The sequence below is a fragment of the Natrix helvetica genome, assembly GCF_964273705.1.
Source record: "Natrix helvetica genome assembly, chromosome: 5".
NCBI lineage: Eukaryota > Metazoa > Chordata > Lepidosauria > Squamata > Natricidae > Natrix > Natrix helvetica.
The window spans coordinates 45,463,440-45,483,401 of NC_138551.1; the positions used below are offsets into that span (position 1 = coordinate 45,463,440).

At 36.7% G+C, this 19,962-nt stretch overlaps 1 protein-coding gene across 2 annotated transcripts in view; it reads right to left on the minus strand.

The window, feature by feature from the left end:
- Positions 1-1,118: 1,118 nt before the first annotated feature.
- VPS8 (VPS8 subunit of CORVET complex) overlaps positions 1,119-19,962 on the minus strand; it is a 99,285-nt gene continuing 80,441 nt past the window's right edge. For both annotated transcript variants that reach the window (XM_081955372.1, XM_081955371.1), the window contains exons 43-46: positions 18,133-18,302; positions 15,984-16,152; positions 3,770-3,850; positions 1,119-2,227 (exon numbers count right to left, since the gene is read on the minus strand). In XM_081955372.1, coding sequence (XP_081811498.1) covers positions 2,078-2,227; positions 3,770-3,850; positions 15,984-16,152; positions 18,133-18,302 — 570 coding nt within the window. In that variant the 3' untranslated portion in view covers positions 1,119-2,077. The remainder of the gene's footprint in view (positions 2,228-3,769; positions 3,851-15,983; positions 16,153-18,132; positions 18,303-19,962) is intronic.

Here is a 19,962-nt window from a genome sequence, read left to right on the forward strand (position 1 = left end):
CGTCAACTCCCAGAATTCCCCAGCCAGCATGTCCACAAGTCTTAAGTCCACAAGTCTTAAAGTCCACAAGTCTTAAAGTTCCCAAGTTTGGACACCCCTGGGTTATTTCATCCACACAGGGATCAAGGAATTCTGGATTAGTAGGTAATCTTTGCCTATTTCAGTAACAATGTGAATCCAAAAGAGTTATCTGTGCAGTTACTGAAGGAGGTACTATGTTTATGGTAAACAGTTCATACAACATTGTCCACATAAACCAAATAAAAAAGACTAAGAAATAGGAATACACTCATTCCAATAATTCTAAAAGCATTAATATGTTTGTGTTTGGCTGCTAAAAATGTACCAATTTTGTTGTATTTAAGTACAATGACAATTAAGATTATATTTACTTCCTTAAGATTACTGGAAGTACAAAATAACTTTGCAATGTTTCTTAACCCATTGTTCTTTTCTTTATGTAACAAGCTATAGACCAGATATTTTTTTAAGCAGGAACACAGGTAGTCCTCTATTTAAAACAGTTCATTTACTGTTCAAAGTTACAATGGCACTGAAAAAAAGAGTTATGACCATTTTTGACACTTATGACCATGGCAACATCCCCACAGTCCCATGATCAAAATTCAGATGCTTGGCAAGTGGTTCATGTTTATGACAATTGCAGTGTCCCAGGGTCATGTGATCCCATTTTTGTAACCTTCTGACAAGGTTACAAAAGTCAATCCAGCGGAATCCAGATTCACTTAACAGCTACATTATTAACTTAACAATTGCAATGATTCACTTAACAACTGTGGCAAGAAAAGTCGTTAAATGGGACAAACTTGCTTAACAAATGTTTCACTTAGCAACGTTTAGCAAAATTTAGTAAATTTTGGGCTCAATTGTGGTCCTAATCAAGGACTACCTGTATTGGCAGAGCATTTAGTTAGTACATAAATTCATAATTTTTGATAGCCTCTAACTATAGAAGACAGGTAATTTGGAAGTGGGTAGCAACAGATATTTTGATCACATGGAAATATATACAAATATGAGATAACAACTTTCTGACAAAATGATAAATGAACAAAAAATAATAAATTCAGCCATGAAATAGTCTAGTCTAAATGTGCATAATAATTCCGGTTTTTATATATCGTTTAATTTATACTTGCTCCCGTCTACACATATGGAAACTGGAAATCTCTTGAACAAATAAAGTAAAGCTGTCAAACAGTAAACTAATGGAAAGACAGAAGGTTATTAAATATCATTTACAGGGATCATAAACATTCATTTTCAAAAATATATTCCTGTACCAGATTGTTCATTTTTTGTCTGTGGCAAAGATAAGGAGGAAAAACAACAACACTGTGATCCTTTAGTGAATTCATAAAGATAAATGGCTAAGGTTCAGGAATCTGACAATATATAATAGAAGAAGGTATCTTTTCCATGCAACTTGGCAGCAAGAGAGCAGCCATCATAAATGAGTAATGTGCTGATTTCTTTTGGTACACTGGAAACAGTAAACTCTCTGTGGAAAAGGTGGCACTCATGAAAGCACTCAGAAGAGACACAAACTGGCATCAAATATCTAGTTGGCCAAGTGGTATGTTCCAATGTGCTTCATTAACAGATTTTCTCATTTATGATGTTAGTATGTTAAATTTCCAAGGAATAGCATCTGTCACAGCAACATCTCCTGAGCTGCAACTGGAGGAGCTAACAGATTTTCAGAAGCAACTGAGAGCAGAAGAAACACATTAGAGAAAGCAATCTCATAAACGTACTGCCAGTTCTGTCTTGCATTGTAGCCTTTATAATAAATGTAAAGTTCCATTCTTCACTTTGCATTTAAATGAAAAAAGTATAGGCTTCATAGAGCAGAGTATAGCTTCCAGAAAAATCCACTGGACATGAGGACTAGTATGCTTGACACTGATGTTCTGTTTTGTTAAGCTTCAAAACAGCTGGTTCTCACAAAGATTGCATTGTTGCAGTTATTTATAAGATACGTACTGCTACCTTTTACTTTGGATCCACCAGCAAACACTGGAAGTATTTTTTCATAATGCTTGATACTCAATGATTAGTCTTCTAGAAGAGGAGGAGGATTGAGGTGAAGCTGAAAAGTCTCATTTTGGAAGACACTATTCAGGGCAGAATCCCCTTGGGAGACTTGGACAAAACCATGTTTTTCACCACCATGATCTCGAGACAATTCAGTCAAAAGTGCTAGCTACAAAATAAAAGAAATATATACATATATATATTTATGCAACATTGCTATTGTAAACGATAAGTTTATATAGGCAGTGCAGAAACAAATTATTTCAAAGAGGAAAGATCAACATATTCAGGCATTATATATGGCATTATATATTGCCTGATTTTTCATTAAAATCACAAACAATAACTTCTGCATTTTTCTAACCAATTGCCTTAAAACATTCTTGGCTATATCACAATAAACGTGCATGTAAATTACACGTATGTAGGAAAACTAGTAGAAGTCAGATGTGAACAATAGTTTTAACTGGAAAAGACAAAGATAACTTTTTGAAAACAAAGAGTGTTTAAATAATAAAAATGTAAATATTGTATATACTTCAGGAAAGTATGAACCATTCCTGAAGGAAACTTCAGACATTCTACCAATGAGTGTCTGTCTGATGCAGAACAATTGAATGTTTTATTTAAAATATTATTGTGCATCAAAAGGCATGGAAGAACACAGTCAAAATGGGTCAAGATGCTGGAAAAACCTTCCCCTGGGAAAAGATAATTTATCTAGGGCTGTTTAGCTTGGGAAAAAATAGTTAAATGAATTATGGTAAAGTTGAAAAAAAATCAAGCAATGTTTAAAGAAAATAGAGACAGATAAATTTTTCATCTTCTCTCACAGAGCTTCTGTATGCTTTGCAATGGTAGCTGCTATTGAAAATAAGCAAGGCCAGGGGTGACAAGCTCGATTTCATTGAGGGCCATATCAGGGTTACGCTTGACCTCACGTGGCCGGGGTGGGTGTGGCCAGAGTGGGCGTGGCCTGCTCAATGTCACTCATGTTGAGGGTGCCTGTGGTGGACTCAGCACTCTGCCAGCGAAAACGGGCTCCGAAGCTCAGTTTCTGACTGCAAAGGCCTCTTGCAATCCTCTGCCAGCAAAAACGGAACTTGTTTTCACTGCAGGGGCACCCCAGGCCAATCCCTCAACATTTCCAGGGTGGCTCCACAGGCCAGATCTAAGCACCCCGTGGGCTGGATCCAGCCCGAGGGCCTTGAGTTTGACACCCTTGAGCAAGGCAAAACAATTACGCTTACTTCATTTCCTGCTTATAGGCATCAAATAAACATTTCATCGGTCTAAATAAGATTTAGAACTTGATAGGACATTGATTTCTTTCAGTGTGTTTTTTTATATCCATGCCTTGTTTATTTTCCATCCAAGACAAACACAATGACAACAACGATCTTTATGATAGCAAAAGCAAGAGCACTTAAGCTTATATACCACTTCACAGTGCTTTACAGTCCTCTCTAAGCGATTTACAGAGTCAGCTTATTGCTTCTCCCAACAATTTGGGTCCTCATTTTACCGACCTTGGAAGGCTGAGTCAACCCTGAGCCGCTTAGAATCGAACTTCTGGTGTGAGTAGTGCAGTACTGCATTTGAACCACTGCGCCACCATGGCTCTGATATTTCAAATATACAGTATAATGTCTGAAAGCATGATAGAGTTTGATCCAGTTTGTATTAAAAGGAAAATGCAAAATTTCATTACCCTTGATGTTCCACGATATAGACCACAGATCTGGTCAAAAGCTTGAGCTTGCTGAGGATCCAGCAGACACTCTGAACTGGTCTGAAAAATGAACATCCTCAACTTAAATAACAGAGTAGAAAGCGACATTTGCACTTCTGAGCCAAACATCTGCTCAATGCAAGAATCCAAATTAAAGCATCACACAGTATCCAAACCTTGCTTGAACCCATCCATCGTCAAATTGTTCTTAATGTTAGGAAGTTTTATTTTCTAATATTCAATTGGAAACTTTTTCTACAACTTTTATGTATTTTTTGTGTCATAGCTTTGGGAATAACGAGAAACACTAAGTTCACATTGATAGACTGGAAATCCATAAAATTTATCAAAAAACAAATTTCTAAACTTGTATACTTTACAACAAAGAAATGTTAGCTATCAATGTAACTTCTTCTATGGGATTTCAGTTACAGAGTCCTGCGAAAAAATCAGGTGGAACAACGGCTGATGACCTCTTTCTATCATTCCACCATAGAAAGTGTCCTCACATATTGTATTACAGTATGGTATGCTGGTTTAACAGCTGTGGACAGGAAGGCACTACAGAGAGTGATCAATTTGGCACAAGAAACCATTGGTTGCCCTCTGACACCACTGGATGACATAGCCAGATCTCACTGCTTTAGCAGAGTAAGGAAGATACTCAGAGATGATTCACACCCTGGTCAGTGTCTCTTTGCACTCCTACCATCAGGCAGAAGACATCAAAGTATAGCCAGCCAAACAAACAGGTTTAAAGATAATTTCTATCATTGGGCTGTGAGACTTTTAAATACAACCACAATCACTCCATGCACACGCTAGGTTTTTTTTTCTTTTTCTTTCTTTTTTCATTTCTGTTATAATTTTGCACCAGTGAGGTTAAACCAATTTTGTTGTATTTAATGACAATAAAGATTATACTTACACATTAGGAGTTTGTCAGGTTACCATAAGTCAATGAATTATAAAATTTAATCAACCCCAAGGGAGAACAATGTTAGACAGTATCACCACCAGATGGCTTTGCAGTGGGCTGACCAATCACACTCAGCATGTACTCCTCAATGGAACTACATGTCCATGAAGGAAAGCACAGATTGGGGTACCCCAAGGTTCTGTCTTGGTCCAGGCCTCTTCAACATCTTCATAAATGACCTATATGAGGGGACTGAAGGGGAGCTCATCAAATTTGCAGATAACACAAAGCTAGAGGGAATTGCTAACACTTCAGAAGATGAGATGCAAGAAAAGAATCTTTAGAAAAATCTTGAAAGACTTGGAGCACTGGTCTCTATTCAACAAGATGTAGTTCAGTGGTGAGAAATGTAAGGTCGTGCAGTTGGGCAGGAAACACCAGATGCACAAGTATAGGATAGCAGTACAACTACAACAATAGTGCCTATGATAGGGTCTAGGTCGTTCTGGTAAAACACCATTTAAATATGAGTCAGCAGTGTGCTGTAGCTGCAAAAAAAAACCTATGTGATCCCAGGCTGCATCAATAGAAAGATAGCATCAAGATCAAGATAAGTGAAGTAGCACTCTGTAATGCAATAATGAGATACAATTAGAATACTGCATCAAGTTCTGGTCATCCCAATACAAAAAAAGACACAGAGGCTCTAGAAAGAGTGCAGAGAAGAGCAACAGAAATTATAAGAGATCTGGAGGCTAAACTGTATGATGAATGGCTAAGAGAACTAGGCATGTTTAGTGTGATGAAGAGACGCTGTAGGGGACCCCACATACGAGTCTTCCAATACTTAAAGAACTGTCACAGGAAAATGGGGATTGATTTATTCTCCCTAGCACTTGAGGTGAGGACAAGAAGCCATATATTGAAGCTTATAAGAGGGAAATCCAATCTGGGAACAAGGAGGAATTTCCTGACAGTGACAACAATCAACCAACAGAACAGCTTGTTTCCTACAGTTACAGATGCCCCATTGCTGGAGGTTTTCAAGAAAACATTGGACAATCATTAGTCCAGGATGGTATTGCTATAAGGACTTCTGCCTTTGGACAGGGAAGTGGAGCAGAAGATCCCCAAGGTTCCTTCCAACCCTATGATTCTGTGAATGTTAATTTTATCTACTATTACCTATTCCACCCAAGTTTGTATCATCCACTACATGATAAACATTCTCTGAATCCCATATGATATGTCACTAATGACAATTCTGGAAAAATATAATGAAGGGTTGATACTATGACCAAAAAATTGATAAATGTTCTTTTACAAGCTGTGTATCCACTTGTCATGCCATCAAGCCCTCAGTTAGCTAACCTGCCAACCATCATGTCAGAGGTTACTGTGCCAAATCTTTTGCTAAAGTCAAGAAATATGTTCTCACCATCTATTGAGAAAGTTACCTAAACAAAATATGAGGTAAGAGCACTCTGGCAAGATTTGTCCTTGATAAATCCATACTGACTTCTATCAAATACTGCATTGTTTTCAAGGTACTTTTAAATCAATCTCTTTAAAGAGGTACTTTTTAGATGAATCAATCCCTAGAATAGTGATGGCGAACCTTTTTTGGCGCGTGTGCCAAAAGCGGGGAGAGCGCAGAAGGGGTCGTGCGCTGGCGTGCCACACCCATAATGCTATGCGCTCAACCCAACATGCATGCGTATGCTTCCCCCCTATGCGCATGTGTGCGACCAGTGCTTCCCCCCTCCACTTTTGGCATGCTTTTTTTGCCCTCCCCAGGCTCCAGAGGCTTTCTAGGAGCCTGGAGAAGGCGAAAACAGCCTCCTCCGCCCGCTCTGGAGACCTTCTGGAGCGCGAAAAATCAGCCCTATGGGCAAACCGGAGGTTCAGCAATGAACTTCCGGTTTGCTCGTAGGTCCATTTGCTCGTAGGTCCATCCAGAGCCTTCAGGAGGCTTCCCTGAGGGTTCCTGAAGGGCAAAAATTGGCTCTACAGACAAACCTGAAGGCTCCGGAGAGTGAAAAACGTCCCTACGAGCAAACTGGAAGTCCATTTGGGCGAACGGTCAAATCAGAAGTCAGTTTAGGTGAAAAACGGCCTAAAAAGAAGGCCAAAGTCAGCTGGCCAGCATGTGCATGCGCGATGGAGCTGACAGGGCAAAGCCTCACATGCCCTAACAAATGACTCCATGTGCTACCTGTGGCACGCGTGCCATAGGTTCGCCATCACGGCCCTAGAATCTTCCCAGGTATCAATGTCAGACTAAATATTTTGCAATTTGTTGGAGTCCACTTCTCCTTTGAAGAGAGGGGACATTTGCCCTCTTCCAATCATTTGGGGATTCACCAACTTGTGATAAAATATTCGTCAAGGATACTTGATACTTGATAAGGTTTTATCCAGATCACCAGCTAGTTCTTCCAGTACCATAGGATGCAAATCAAAGTAAAAGGACATTCCTTGACTATATCTTTAATCTATCCTTTTTTTCACATTTCCTGATGGAGCTCATAATTGTTGTTCCTTTGAACATGATGATCAAATAAAATATTGAGTGGCTCCCCCCCCCCCATATTTTGCTATCTTTATTGAGCAGCTGGTATATTGCTTTTTGTCTTTTCCTTTTCTTTTGAACAAATCTAAAGAAGCCATTTTCATTACCATCCTTTGCTAATCTCAGCTCATTCTGAGATTTTTTTCCTGACACCAGCTCTGCAATTCAAGGCTGTCTGCCTGTAATTTTCCTTTGTGATGTGGTCCTGTTTCCATTTCCTGTCTGTGTTTGTTTGCTTTTAGATCTTTATGAATGCTCTGAACAATTATTAATGTCCTGGTTGCTATATTTTGAACAACCATCTTTTAAAAAATATTTAAATAATGAATGTAACCCTTCCCATATTTTAAAGGACTTCTGAACTGGCATTTCATTTAATATTTATCCTAATTTATTCTCCAAAAACTAAAAGCAATTGAATATGTGAGTTTAACTCTCAATGTGCAAGTAAATACAAAGTTACATGACTTTATATGTTGATTACAAATTACAGTAATTAAGCAACACCAGGCTTTTTCTTTAGAGTTCTATACACAATAATGTAGAATAATTGCTTCCCATCTTAAGACAAGATACAGTATGTCTTCTCCTTTGCAGTATTTCGTTTATACATATTAATCAATCAGATTTTTAAGGATATTTATTGCAAGTAATTTTGTTATTGCCATGGAAACAAATACTGCAGGCATTTTCCTTTTTTTAAACTAAAGGAAAGCTCTGCAGGGAATCCCTTAGAATATCTAGCATCTATGTTATTCTGCCAATATTAATGCTCAGACTAAATTAGGATATACGGTACCTTTTGCTTAAGAGCTAGCAGCTGGCCAAGAAATTAATAGTTCCACCCAAGAATATTCTTGCTCAGAATGTTCATCTATCAGATTGAATTAGACTGAATCATATTTATTAAAAAATGGTTATTTTTATACCATATACAGCTTTTCTAAAATTTACAAATATATTGTAACTATGGTAGCATGTAAAAGCTGAAACTACCTTCTGAATGTAAACTATACATTATTTCTAGGAACAATCTTTTGATCAAGTAATCTGACATACAGTCTTAATTCTATGAATGGCAATTGCAAAAGATTTGAATTATGAAGTTTCCACATCTATTTTCTCAAACTTACAGACACAATTGTATGTTGTACCCAATCACCCTAATACATTTTTTTCTTTCATGAGAATAATGACCATCTAGTTCTGAGGATATGGTTTTATGCAAAGTTCATTGTCCTGAAGCTCAAGCTGAGCCAATCATGATGGTCCTTGGACTCCAACTCAGCTCAACTTTGCATCAAGAAAAGCTTTTCTAAAGGAAGACTTTGAGGTTGAAAGTCTGGATCTCCCTCTGGAGGCCTGGTTCCACTATTGTATACGTCTTAAGGAACAAAATGATAGCCATCCTTGCACTCAGGGTGGAGGAGATGACTTCTGCATATCCATCTAAGAGACATGCTGTTGCTGCTACTTTTGCTCTTGGTTTGGGCCAAAATGATTTTTCGACCATCTGTTATTTTGGAAACTGTTCTTTGACTCTTCCTAGCTGCATGCAGCTTTTATTGGAAGCAACCTCTAAATTTTTTGGTTCTATCCTGCTTCTCTCTTTGTCTTTCTTGGTCTGAACTGGAGAGGAAATATTGTATGAACCATCAAAAATACAGTCCTTGCTGTTTAAAAATATTCAAAAGGTAGACTGAGCTGTAGACAGGCAAATCTGTAGGAAACGGTTGTTGACATACTGCAGGACGAAATAGAATTTGAAACTTAAAAATACTCTTAAAGTAAAGTTCTTCTATTCAATATAGCCCTTACATTTGATATATATATAGCAATCATCTTTCCTGTGTATACACTTTATTTTCCAGCCCATTTCCCTGAGCAGGTTGCTCACAGAGAATAAGGGAGGGGGAAGGGGAGAGATAGTCCATAATGTGTTGCACTCCTGTCACTTCACATATAGACCTCAACAATACTTCAACATTCAAGCTGACATTACTTCTCAGAAGAGCAAGAATGGCAGCAAGGAACTATTCTCCAGATGCTTGGTGGCATTTTTTTAAACATCAATCCATTTTTTGATCAAAGGAAAATAAAATAATAGAAGCCTTGAATGTATATGTTAGAAATGAAATGGCCATTTCGGCCTCAGTAAATGTAGAAAAAACATTGGATAAGGTGTAAATAAAGGTTTGGGAGTAAGTTACAAAGTAATATTAGTTTCCAATTCAATTTATTTCCTGGATAAAATATCACTATTTGAGTCCCTTTAGAACAATAGAATTATTTCCCCTATAATAAAAACGAGATACATAATATGTCAAGGATGCCGCTATCTACTTTAATGTTTAATTGTGTTGGGAACTGGCATTCCTAATATAACCATTTGGCAATATTTGAAGTATCCATGAAACAGAAATTGAAAATAATTTGCTCTTATATGCAGATGAAACTTTAGGCTTCATAAATCAATATTAAAAATAATTACAAAGATTTATGACAATGTTACAGAAATATGGTAACTATTCTGGCTACACAAATGGGTAAATCTAATATGTCAATTGACGAAAAAGAAATCTGTGGAATTAATTTGGTTTATTGTTTTGATTTTATTAAATACTTGGGAATATTATTTAATAGGTATAAATATTTTGAGTTATAGATCAACATAGCTATGACTGTAAACAGGAAGAATAAATGCAATGGAAATAAATGTTTCAAAAGTATATTCTGAGAGGGTTGCCTATCATATTTCACCTCAACATTTTAGATCAATTGATAAAATAATGGTGTTTTTTTTTACAAAATTATAAAATGTAAATGTTATAGGTTTCTTATGAGAGTTTTGTTTTTAATTATCCTGATTTTAAAGTACACCATAATAGATATTAACTTAAGTAATAGTATGTAATTCAACATTCAGAACCTAAGACAGATTCACATGCTGACATGTAAGATATTCCTAAATTATTAGCCTCCTCATCAGATATACCGAAGCTTTGAGTATATAAGTAAAAAAGACTGCCTTATAGCAACTTGAGAGATAAACTAGCTGCTCAAATTTCTATCCTTTTTTTCTATCATCTTTCAGGTAAATCTTGATAAAGGAAATGGTGAGAGAATCTTGTTTTCTGTTGGGATGAACTATCAAGAGCTTAATTATTGATTGACATTTTTCCCCAAAGGTTTTACTTCCTGAAAACCTTTCAGTGATTATGATAGACTTTCAAATTGAACACAAATATAATTTCAGGATGACTGTATCATGCAGAATCCTTGAAAAATATAAATGAACTTTTAATGACTACATTTAATCACGAGTTTCACACACGATTTGAGTTCAACAAAACTAAAAGTGTTTTGCTGCTGATTTTCATTTGTACTCAGTGTCTGATGTATCTCGCTGCAATGTCCAACAACAGTCAGCCAGCAATTATGGATTCCAATTGCCGTGATATCATTCTTCTATCATGACAATGTTTTGGTGAAGCCTTTCATCATGTTTGTCACTAACTGCACTTAGATTTTGGGGAAAGAAGTCCAAGTGTGAATAAATCTTCAGTGACATCTTGCATTTTATAATCTTGTATACTGTAAAATTTGTCAACAGATGAATGTAGTTTGATGCTCTGTAGCTGCCAAGAAAATTCTCAATGACAGCTTTTTTTTGTCCAAAATAAGGTAATTTGAGCCTGTCATTTGTCCCTCTCAAATGAGAAATCTGGATTGATTTATGCAATGATGTTATTTGTTTTATTGGTTGTTCAAGATATTCTGAGAAATCTTTTCCAGCATCTACATTTAAAAGCAACAATACTCTTTCAATCCTGCTTCTTTAAAGTCCAACTTCCATAGAGATTTGCAGGGAATACCACTACTTGCAGTATACTGATTTTTGCAAGCATAGACACATCACTTCATCTGACTATATTTTCCAAGGCTTTCATGCTGCTGTACCAGTTTGCTTTCTTCTGTTATTTGCAGGTGTCTTTTCCAATTTGTCCTTAGCTTCCTTAAGTTCATTCCATAGTTTCTATAGTTGTTTATAAATGAGGCTTAGGATTTCAAAGTGATTCCTGATATTCTCTTTAAAAGTAGTGGGCATGTGTTTAAAATGATGTTGGGAAAACTAGCTGATTTTCTTCTTCTTCTTTAGCTTAGCCTGGAACTTGCGCAAGAGCAGTTCATGTTCTATTCCACAGAAAGCCGTTAATCATGTCTTTGATGTTATTACTGAGCTCCTCCACTTCATTTAATCAATAATATAGTCAATCTAATTTCAATTAACTCCATCTAGTGATTTTGATGTATACAGACATTGTTTTAATATGAAGACAGTGTTAGCTCTGAAAAAAAATCAATGGAGTAGCAGAAATTGCTTCGTTGTTTCCATACTTCATTATTTCAATTTCCTAAGCCATACAATCCAAATATACCGTATCTTCCTCCTTAATATTTCCAACTTTGGCATTCCAGTCTACAATCATAAGCAGGACATCTTGCTTGCTTGTTCTATTGATTTCAAATTGAACTTGAGTGTAAAATTCATTAACCTATTCTTTTTCTGCATCAACAATTGCAGCATAAAGTAGAATGCTGTCCAGGTCGTTCACAAAGTCTCACTGATTTTATCTAGTCACTTATTGCACTATGGCCTATACCAGGCATGTCCAAAGTGTGGCCCGGGGGCCAAATGCGGCCCTTTTTCAAATTTCAAGTGGCCCGCAGACTCTTTTCCCCATCAGAGTTATTTGTTTAGTCTTTCATAAAATACCATATTTTTCGGACTATAAAGATACATCTTTTTTCCCTCAAAAAGAGACTAAAAATCTGGGTGCATCTTATATACTGAATACAGCATTTTTTGCCTCCCAAAACCCTGCCCCCTTCACCAAAATGGCTGTGCATAGCCTTTAGGAGGTTTTCAGAGTATACCTGGGGGCTGTGGAGGGCATAAATGAGCAAAAAACGGGCTGTTTTTTGCTCAACTTTCCCCCCCCAGCCCCCAGGAGCACTCTAGAAGCCTCTTAAAGGCTATTCATGCCCTTTAAAAAAAAAGGGGCCATTTTCGCGAAAAATGGGCTGTTTTGGGGAGAGTGCAAAAACATTTTTTTTTTAATTTGCCTCTTCAAAATCTTGGTGCGTCTTATACTCCGAAAAATATGGTAGTTAATTCGCATTTAATCTTAAGGGTTCAAAGAATTTCAGGCTGAATGATCGGCCCCACACATTTTCACCTCACCAAATCTGGCCCTCCTTGCAAAAAGTTTGGACACCCCTGGCCTATACCCTTCGTAACTATAAAAGGAAGGCCCTTCCTTTTTTGTGTGTGCTTCACATCTTAAGTAATAAACAGTGTGATCTTCTGACTGAAAAATGTCCAGTCCCATCTCATTATAATTTACTATGTCTAAGGTAGAAATTCCTATTAATTTCATTTCATCTTTCACTGTCCATGTTCATGTTTCTTAATGTTAGCCCACATTCTCAGTCTTCTTTGCTAATCTCTCCCAGAAACATCCCCTTGCCATGATGAGGCTAGGACTTGGAAGGATCAAGATCATGACAACCTCAATAAGGTACTGGAATGAAAATGAATACGTACTATTATGTAACACTCAACTGGATATTTACCCTTGCATTTCAACCAGTATCTACTTCTCATTACTATAGGAATTATCTTTCACCTAAGGTATTTAGACGCATTAAATCATGATTGGATTAAAACAAATTAAAATTTAACCTCAAGCTAGAAACTGTTCTAGGTTTTGCCTTGGGCACAAAACCAGTTTGGTGACCTTGGGTTAGTCACTCTTTTTCAGCCCTAAGAAGCTGGCAATAGCAAACCATTTTCAAAATATTGCTAATAAAACTGCAGAGACCTTTCCAGGCAGTCGCCAGGAAAGTGGCATGTACAAAAATTGGCATGTACATGCACACACATGAAAAACTAATGACTTAGAAGAATAATTGATCTAAAAGCGAAGGAAAAACCTTTTGCAGTGGAGGAAATATATGCAGAAAATGGGAAATTCACTCTTAAACAGTTAATTAATAATATATTTTGACACAATACAAAATAAATATAATTGATCAAAAATCAATAAATAGTAAATACATATAGTTAAAATATCCCCACTAAGTTAATCCACCAACATTCTCTATTGGTGCTCATTTATTAAATTCACGTAAGGAAAACTGATATATTCTAAGTGAGCATTTTCTACTTTGCTCTAGCAGCTAGATTACTTAAAAGCTGAATTATATTAAAAAGCTTGCAATCGACACAGGAATCAGCACTGTGATAAAACTACAAAGTATGCAAATGCAATTTTGGAAGGCATTTAGAAGAAACACTTAAGATCCCTCTTCATGTTCCAACTTTCAATCAAAAGAATATTCTTTCTCTCCTTCATACTCGCATATACAAACACAACCACTCATGGAAAGGATTTATCTTTGTTTATAGAAATTCAGATGTGAGTAGGCACAAAATCTGGGCAAGGCTCAGCACATTTCTGGTCACACAACATGCCTATTATTTTTCGGCATTTGATTATATAATCTTGGTGGCATCACTAGTAAAAAAGTATAATTCTTCTCCTGTATAAAGGTTACTTCATTGGGTGGATCTTTCCCCATATTTATTTGCATGTAACTATTATGTACAATTTTCTTTCTAGTTGTTATGTAGGTACTCAGACCAGTTATGTACATTAAATAAGTCTAAATTTAGAATTTTAAAAGTGTAATAATTAAAAAGACTAACAACATGAAATAAATAGTTATGAGTTGGAGAAAACCAATGCTTGCAGATGGCATAAAGAAAAACCACTTTTATCATGATTAAAGAATATCACAAGAGACCTTTGGTTTTTATTGAATCAGGAATGTATGCACTACTCACTCAAACATGTTAGCATTCAAACATGATAAGGACTATATCAACAACATTTTGGATGGCTGATATAACACAGGAACAGCTTCATTTTTGTAGCACTTGACCTGACGCACCAAGAAACATCTGGTGGTGTTCTTTGGGAGGCTTTTGAACACATGGATCCCAAGGAAATCCTCTGCAATGTTAGCTCAGCTACTTGCAGTTTGGATGCCCATTTCTCCTGCCTAATTAAAGGATCTATGAAAAAATCAGGAATTGAATCTGGGTTGCAGTCAACCCTTGGAGAGAAGGACAAATGCCAGAAGTGCTCAAAGAAGCACTAGATTTTACCCACTCTTGCCCATTTAAGAAGGCAAGACCTGAACCCAACAAAATTGGACAACTTTCATCCTAACTCTCCTTTAGGGAATGGTATTGGGAAAGTGGTTTTAGAAGGATATGGAGGATATGAATTTTCTGAACTCTTTTCTGTATGGATACAAGTCTGGGCATGGATCAGAAACCTAGACCTATGATCTATAGCAGGGACTGGGTAAAAAGTGGTATGAATTTTTCTCTCTCCAAATCTATTAATAGCATTATTGCTGTTGACCACAAAATCATTCTGTGGATGCACATTGTTATGTTGGCTCAGGTCTTTTCTCAGTATGCAAGTCCAGAATATTATTCTGGAGGGAAGGTAGGAGGGGGGGGGATCTATAGGTACTTAATTATGAAATGTCTCAGGGTTCACTCCTTTCCCCTGTTCTGTTCCAACATCCACGTGAAACTGTTGGGAGAAACCTTTCAGTGGTTCAGGGTGAAATATCCTAATATGCAGATGACATTCAGTTATATTTTTCTACCCTGGGCCTAGACCCATTATGCGATGCTTTGGAAGATATGACTCAGTATCTGGAAGCTGTCAGGGTTTGGATGAGGGGAAAAAAACCAGATTCAAACTCAACCTGAAGAAGACAGAGTGGCTGTTGATTTAGAGGTTTATTTCATGGCTGTAAAATTGATGGAGTTATATTATTCTAGAAAGAGAAAGCAGGCAATCTAGGAGCTTCTGGACTCATGGATCCTGCTCAAAGAGCAGGTAAAGGCTATGGCTAGAAACTTTGGCTGGTGCATCAGCTGTGGCTTTACCTGGAACAAGATGCCCTGATGATGGTCATTTGTGCTCCATCATCTCTTGATTATTTTACTGCAATTTGTTACATACCAGGCTATGGTTGAAAGCCATTTAGAAACTTTAGCTGGTCCAGAATGCAGAAGCATGCATGCTCAATGGTCAATCACATTACTACAATATTGCATTTCTGCTGCAGAGCTGCACAGGTTAGTAGTAGGTTTCTGAGTATAATTCAAGATAGTGGTTATTACCTACAAAGCTCATTATGGTTCAGGGACTGTATATCTTAGAGACTGCCTTTGCCCATAGTTTCAAGGCTTTCCTGCACATACAATTAGGAAGCTTCTACTAAGAGTCAGCTGTAGCATGAGGGGGGGGTCTAATCTTGCATAAATTCCCCTCCTCTGGAATAGCTTGTCCCCTGAAATACGGACTCTCTGGACTCTCCCCATACTCACGGTGTATACATGGATGTTTGGGAGATGAACTATACCCCATGATGCTATTTTCCATAAATCCATAATTTAGTCATTTACTTTTGTGGCTACTTTAATTAATAATTATTCTTATCGTAACTTTTGAAAACTATCTGAAGTTCAGTTGGTTTCAAGTGGCAGACTAAATCAATCAACCAGTCAGCATATCAATATTTTAAGAATGGGTCACTTCTTCAAGTCTTACCTGAGCAAGTGATACCGGAGTTCTTTTCCTCATCTCCAAGGAAGTCAAAGTTACTTTCTCTCCTTTATGACTTGCACTGCATTTAAAGCAAGTCCACCTCATCTGTCCTGTTGTTTCAGTGCCACACTCTTTACTTAGCAGACAAAGGGAATGGTACAAATGTCCGCAACTGTTATAAAAATAGATTACACATATTACATTGTATGCACACATAACATAACACTGAATTCCTAACATCTCAAAAAGTATAATCAAATCTAAAAACTTTTTTACAACAAATATTATACTTCTAAAAAGGAACTTAATGTTTAAGCCATTTTTAGACATTAACAGTGTAATGTTATAGTTCTTTGTTCAGAATTCCATGCAACTTCCTACCACATACATATGCAATGGAATGCACTCTTAAGAAACCTTCCTTCTACACTTATTGCCTGCTACATCAGATAGTACCAAATCTCACTTTAAAAACCTTTATTATGATAATTAAGCCATGAGAATAATTCTAGACAGAGATTTGATTGTATTACTCATAGAATTATCATCACTATGTTGACAAGAATGGATAAAAGTCAAGTTTTTTAAAAAAAAATATTGTTAAAAAAGAAAACGTTGGACATGGTGAAACCATCTTGGTGGTCTCTACGCCATACAGCAAATAACACAAGTCTCCTGTGAATTCAATATACATTGCTACTTACTGATTATATATGCATACTTAACCTCTTCTACAAGATTACAAGATTACAATTACAATTGTAATGACATAATATACTACCTATATTGCCTTATGTTTTAATCTATGCATTCTTGTGCTTATTCGTTCCGACTTCCCTTCCTTAAATCCAACCACTGATAAAATCTATCCCAAATCTCATAGTACTCTGTCTCTCCTTTATTTTTCAATCCTAGCATCAGTCTATCACATTCTGCATAATCAAATATTTTCTTTGTTATTTCTCTTTCTTTAGATATGTTTCCACCCTTCCCTAGCTGGGCATTAACTATTCTCGCAGCTGTTATGATATGTAGTGCTAAATATGTTAACCCTTTGCTTAAGTCCTCTTTAATAATTCCTAATAGGAATATTTCTGGTTTGAATTCGAATCTCTGTTCAGTCATTTCTTCCAACCACCTTCGAATCTTTTGCCAATATTCTTTAGCTTTCCTACATGCCCACCACATGTCGTAGTAGGTGCCCGGTTAAAAGTCAAGTCTTGAAGGCATCTGAGATGGGCCCCCTCTTTGGAAGCAGACCCTTCAAGAAATACAAATTTACCCTAATATACAGCAAAAAAAAATTTTTATCCTCAGTTAATCACTAAAGCTGTTTGGAAATACAAGTTCCTTACCTTACCCTTCTCCCTGCCTGCCCTCTTCCCTGATAATATGACTTCATTTTCCTTTCCCAGTCAAGCATGTTACATCTTCTATTTTAATAAAATGGGACACAACATTCTCCCCTTCTGTCTTCTTGCACAAGAAACAGGAATGGTAGTATTACTGTAAGAAGCCTGCTCTCTAATCATATTTTAGTTTCTCCCAGCTCTATGAGACAGGAGAGGCTTTTGTCACCTGCAGCGTATGAAAATGTTAAAGCAATTTTTATATTTCTTAGTGGATAGTGGCCACACAAGATTGTGCTTTATGATGACTAGGCACCATTGCCCTTTCATTGTTGAAATTCAACTTTATGTAAAACGAATTAGAAGCAGAACCAAAATGGAGATTTTATAGTATTATATTAATTAAGCACTTCCAAATGGTAAAAATCCTACATTAACATACCTATGAACTGTAATGCTAACTGAAAGCTTTGTGTTTGCAGGTTCAACCCATTTATAATTTTGCTTTTATCTGGCAAATAAAGGATTAACTGTCCTGTATTTAATAACCTCTGTTACTGGTTATTACATAATTTTGTTTTCAACTGAAAAAACTAATATTATTAGTAAGGCTATAGTTTGGACAGTAATAGGCATGGCGGACATCTATACACATTAAATTATTAGTGATATAGCAATAGAACACTGTGTGCTCAATATCAAAGTTCATTAACTTCATTAATTAGTAAAACTGAGCTCTCCAGAAGTCTTCACTTCCTTGCAAACCCACTCATTGTTGAAGCTATTCACAAGTCTAGACTTACCTGAAGACTACAATTTGGTCACCAATCTGTTGCCTTCTCTTGTACTGTTGCAAACAAATACAGCAATAATCTTGTTTGGGATTGAGCCCTTTAGTCATAGATGCTTTCAAATTACGTAAAGACCAGTGGAGATCGCGGTTAAGTAAGCTTGTTGTTGTCTCCAAAAGAGTCTAGCCAGGCAAAAGAATAATATAGAAATCATTTAAGTTGTTGCCACATTATATATATAAGAAAAGTATCTCCACATGAATATTAATAGAAGATAGAAATTAAACATCTTAATATAAATTACCGTATTTTTCAGAGTATAAAATGCATCTTTTTTCCTCAAAAAAGAGGGTGAAAATCTGGGTGCATCTTATACACTGAATACAGCATTTTTGGCCTCCTGAAACCCCGCCCCCTTCACCAAATTGGCAGTGCATAGCCCTTAGGAGGCTTCCAGAGTGCTCCTGGGAGCTGGGGAGGGCAGAAATGAGCGGGCCGTTTTTTGCTGTTTTTTTTGGGGGGGGGGGCACTCCTCAGGAGCATGCTATAAGCCTCCTAAAGGCTATGCATGCCCTTTTTTTGACAAAAATCAGGCCCTTTTTCATGAAAAATGGGCCGTTTGGGGGAGCTCTGTAGAGTGCAAAAACTTTTTTTTTAAATTTGCCTCTTCAAAATCTTGGTACGTCTTATACTCCGGTGCATCTTATACTCCGAAAAATGCAGTATATGCTAGCCTAGCTTTCTAGCAAGTTCACTATTTCTTCTGTATTACAAATCTTCCATACTATCAAATGCCTCTTGTTTGATAGTATATTATCTCAATAGTTTAATTTTAAATTTTGAAGTATTCTAAAGATCTAATATAATAACTTGTGTTTTCTGATTTAATTTTTTGCCATTTTAGTTAATTGATTATTTCTACCGCACTTGAATAATCCCCCCCCAATAATTACATAGGAACCATTACATCTACCCATCCCTCCAGATCCAGCAGAGAGGACATGCTGTGAGTCCCGTTGGATCTATATTTGACACTGAAAGAAAGGAAGCTGAAGAACAAGACCAAAGAAAAATCTCCTAGAAACCAGAAAGATTAAGGAAGTACTGGAAATAATAAAAAAACAGATAACCATTACAGCAAAAAGATCAATAGATATGCTTTTTCAAGAGGCAATTCGACTTCCCTGTTTTTCTTTGAACATCACTATCAGTCAATTGCAAAAGACAGATTTGCTTACAATCTTACACCATGAAACAGTAACAACTGCCTACTCCAGGTCCTTGGGAAGGACTTGATAGGTGGATAAAAATGCCAGAACCGGTCTAAACATCTGGCTGACTATGCCATAAACCAAAATAATATTTGATTTATATATATTCATTAGTTTTAGCTCTATTATTGTATGCTGCCCAGGGTCACCTATTTGTGAAATGGGTGCCCATATAAATTTGGCAAATAAATAAACATTTAAAAAAGAAAAATATTTAATGTGCTAATTCTGTTTATAATGGATGAATTCAAATGCAACCAGTTTTCCAAATGCCACAGGACCCAATCTGGATAAGCCACCGAGACCAGGAGGTTTAGTCTTCCGAAGTTTCGGACTTGTGCTGGAGTCTATCCTCAGGGAACTAGTCTCTCACCAGAATGTGTGTTTTGGGATATTCTGTGTATAGTATTTATCTGGTGCCTAGTTGTGTGTGGCTTTTTAGTTGTTGATCTGGGTGTTGATGGCAAGCTATTAAGTTGTTGGCTATCGTTGGCCGAAACAAAAGTGATGGAGTTCCAGTGATGAAATTCCAGTGACGGAACACCAAACTATAGACAGTTCGTTCTGTTTC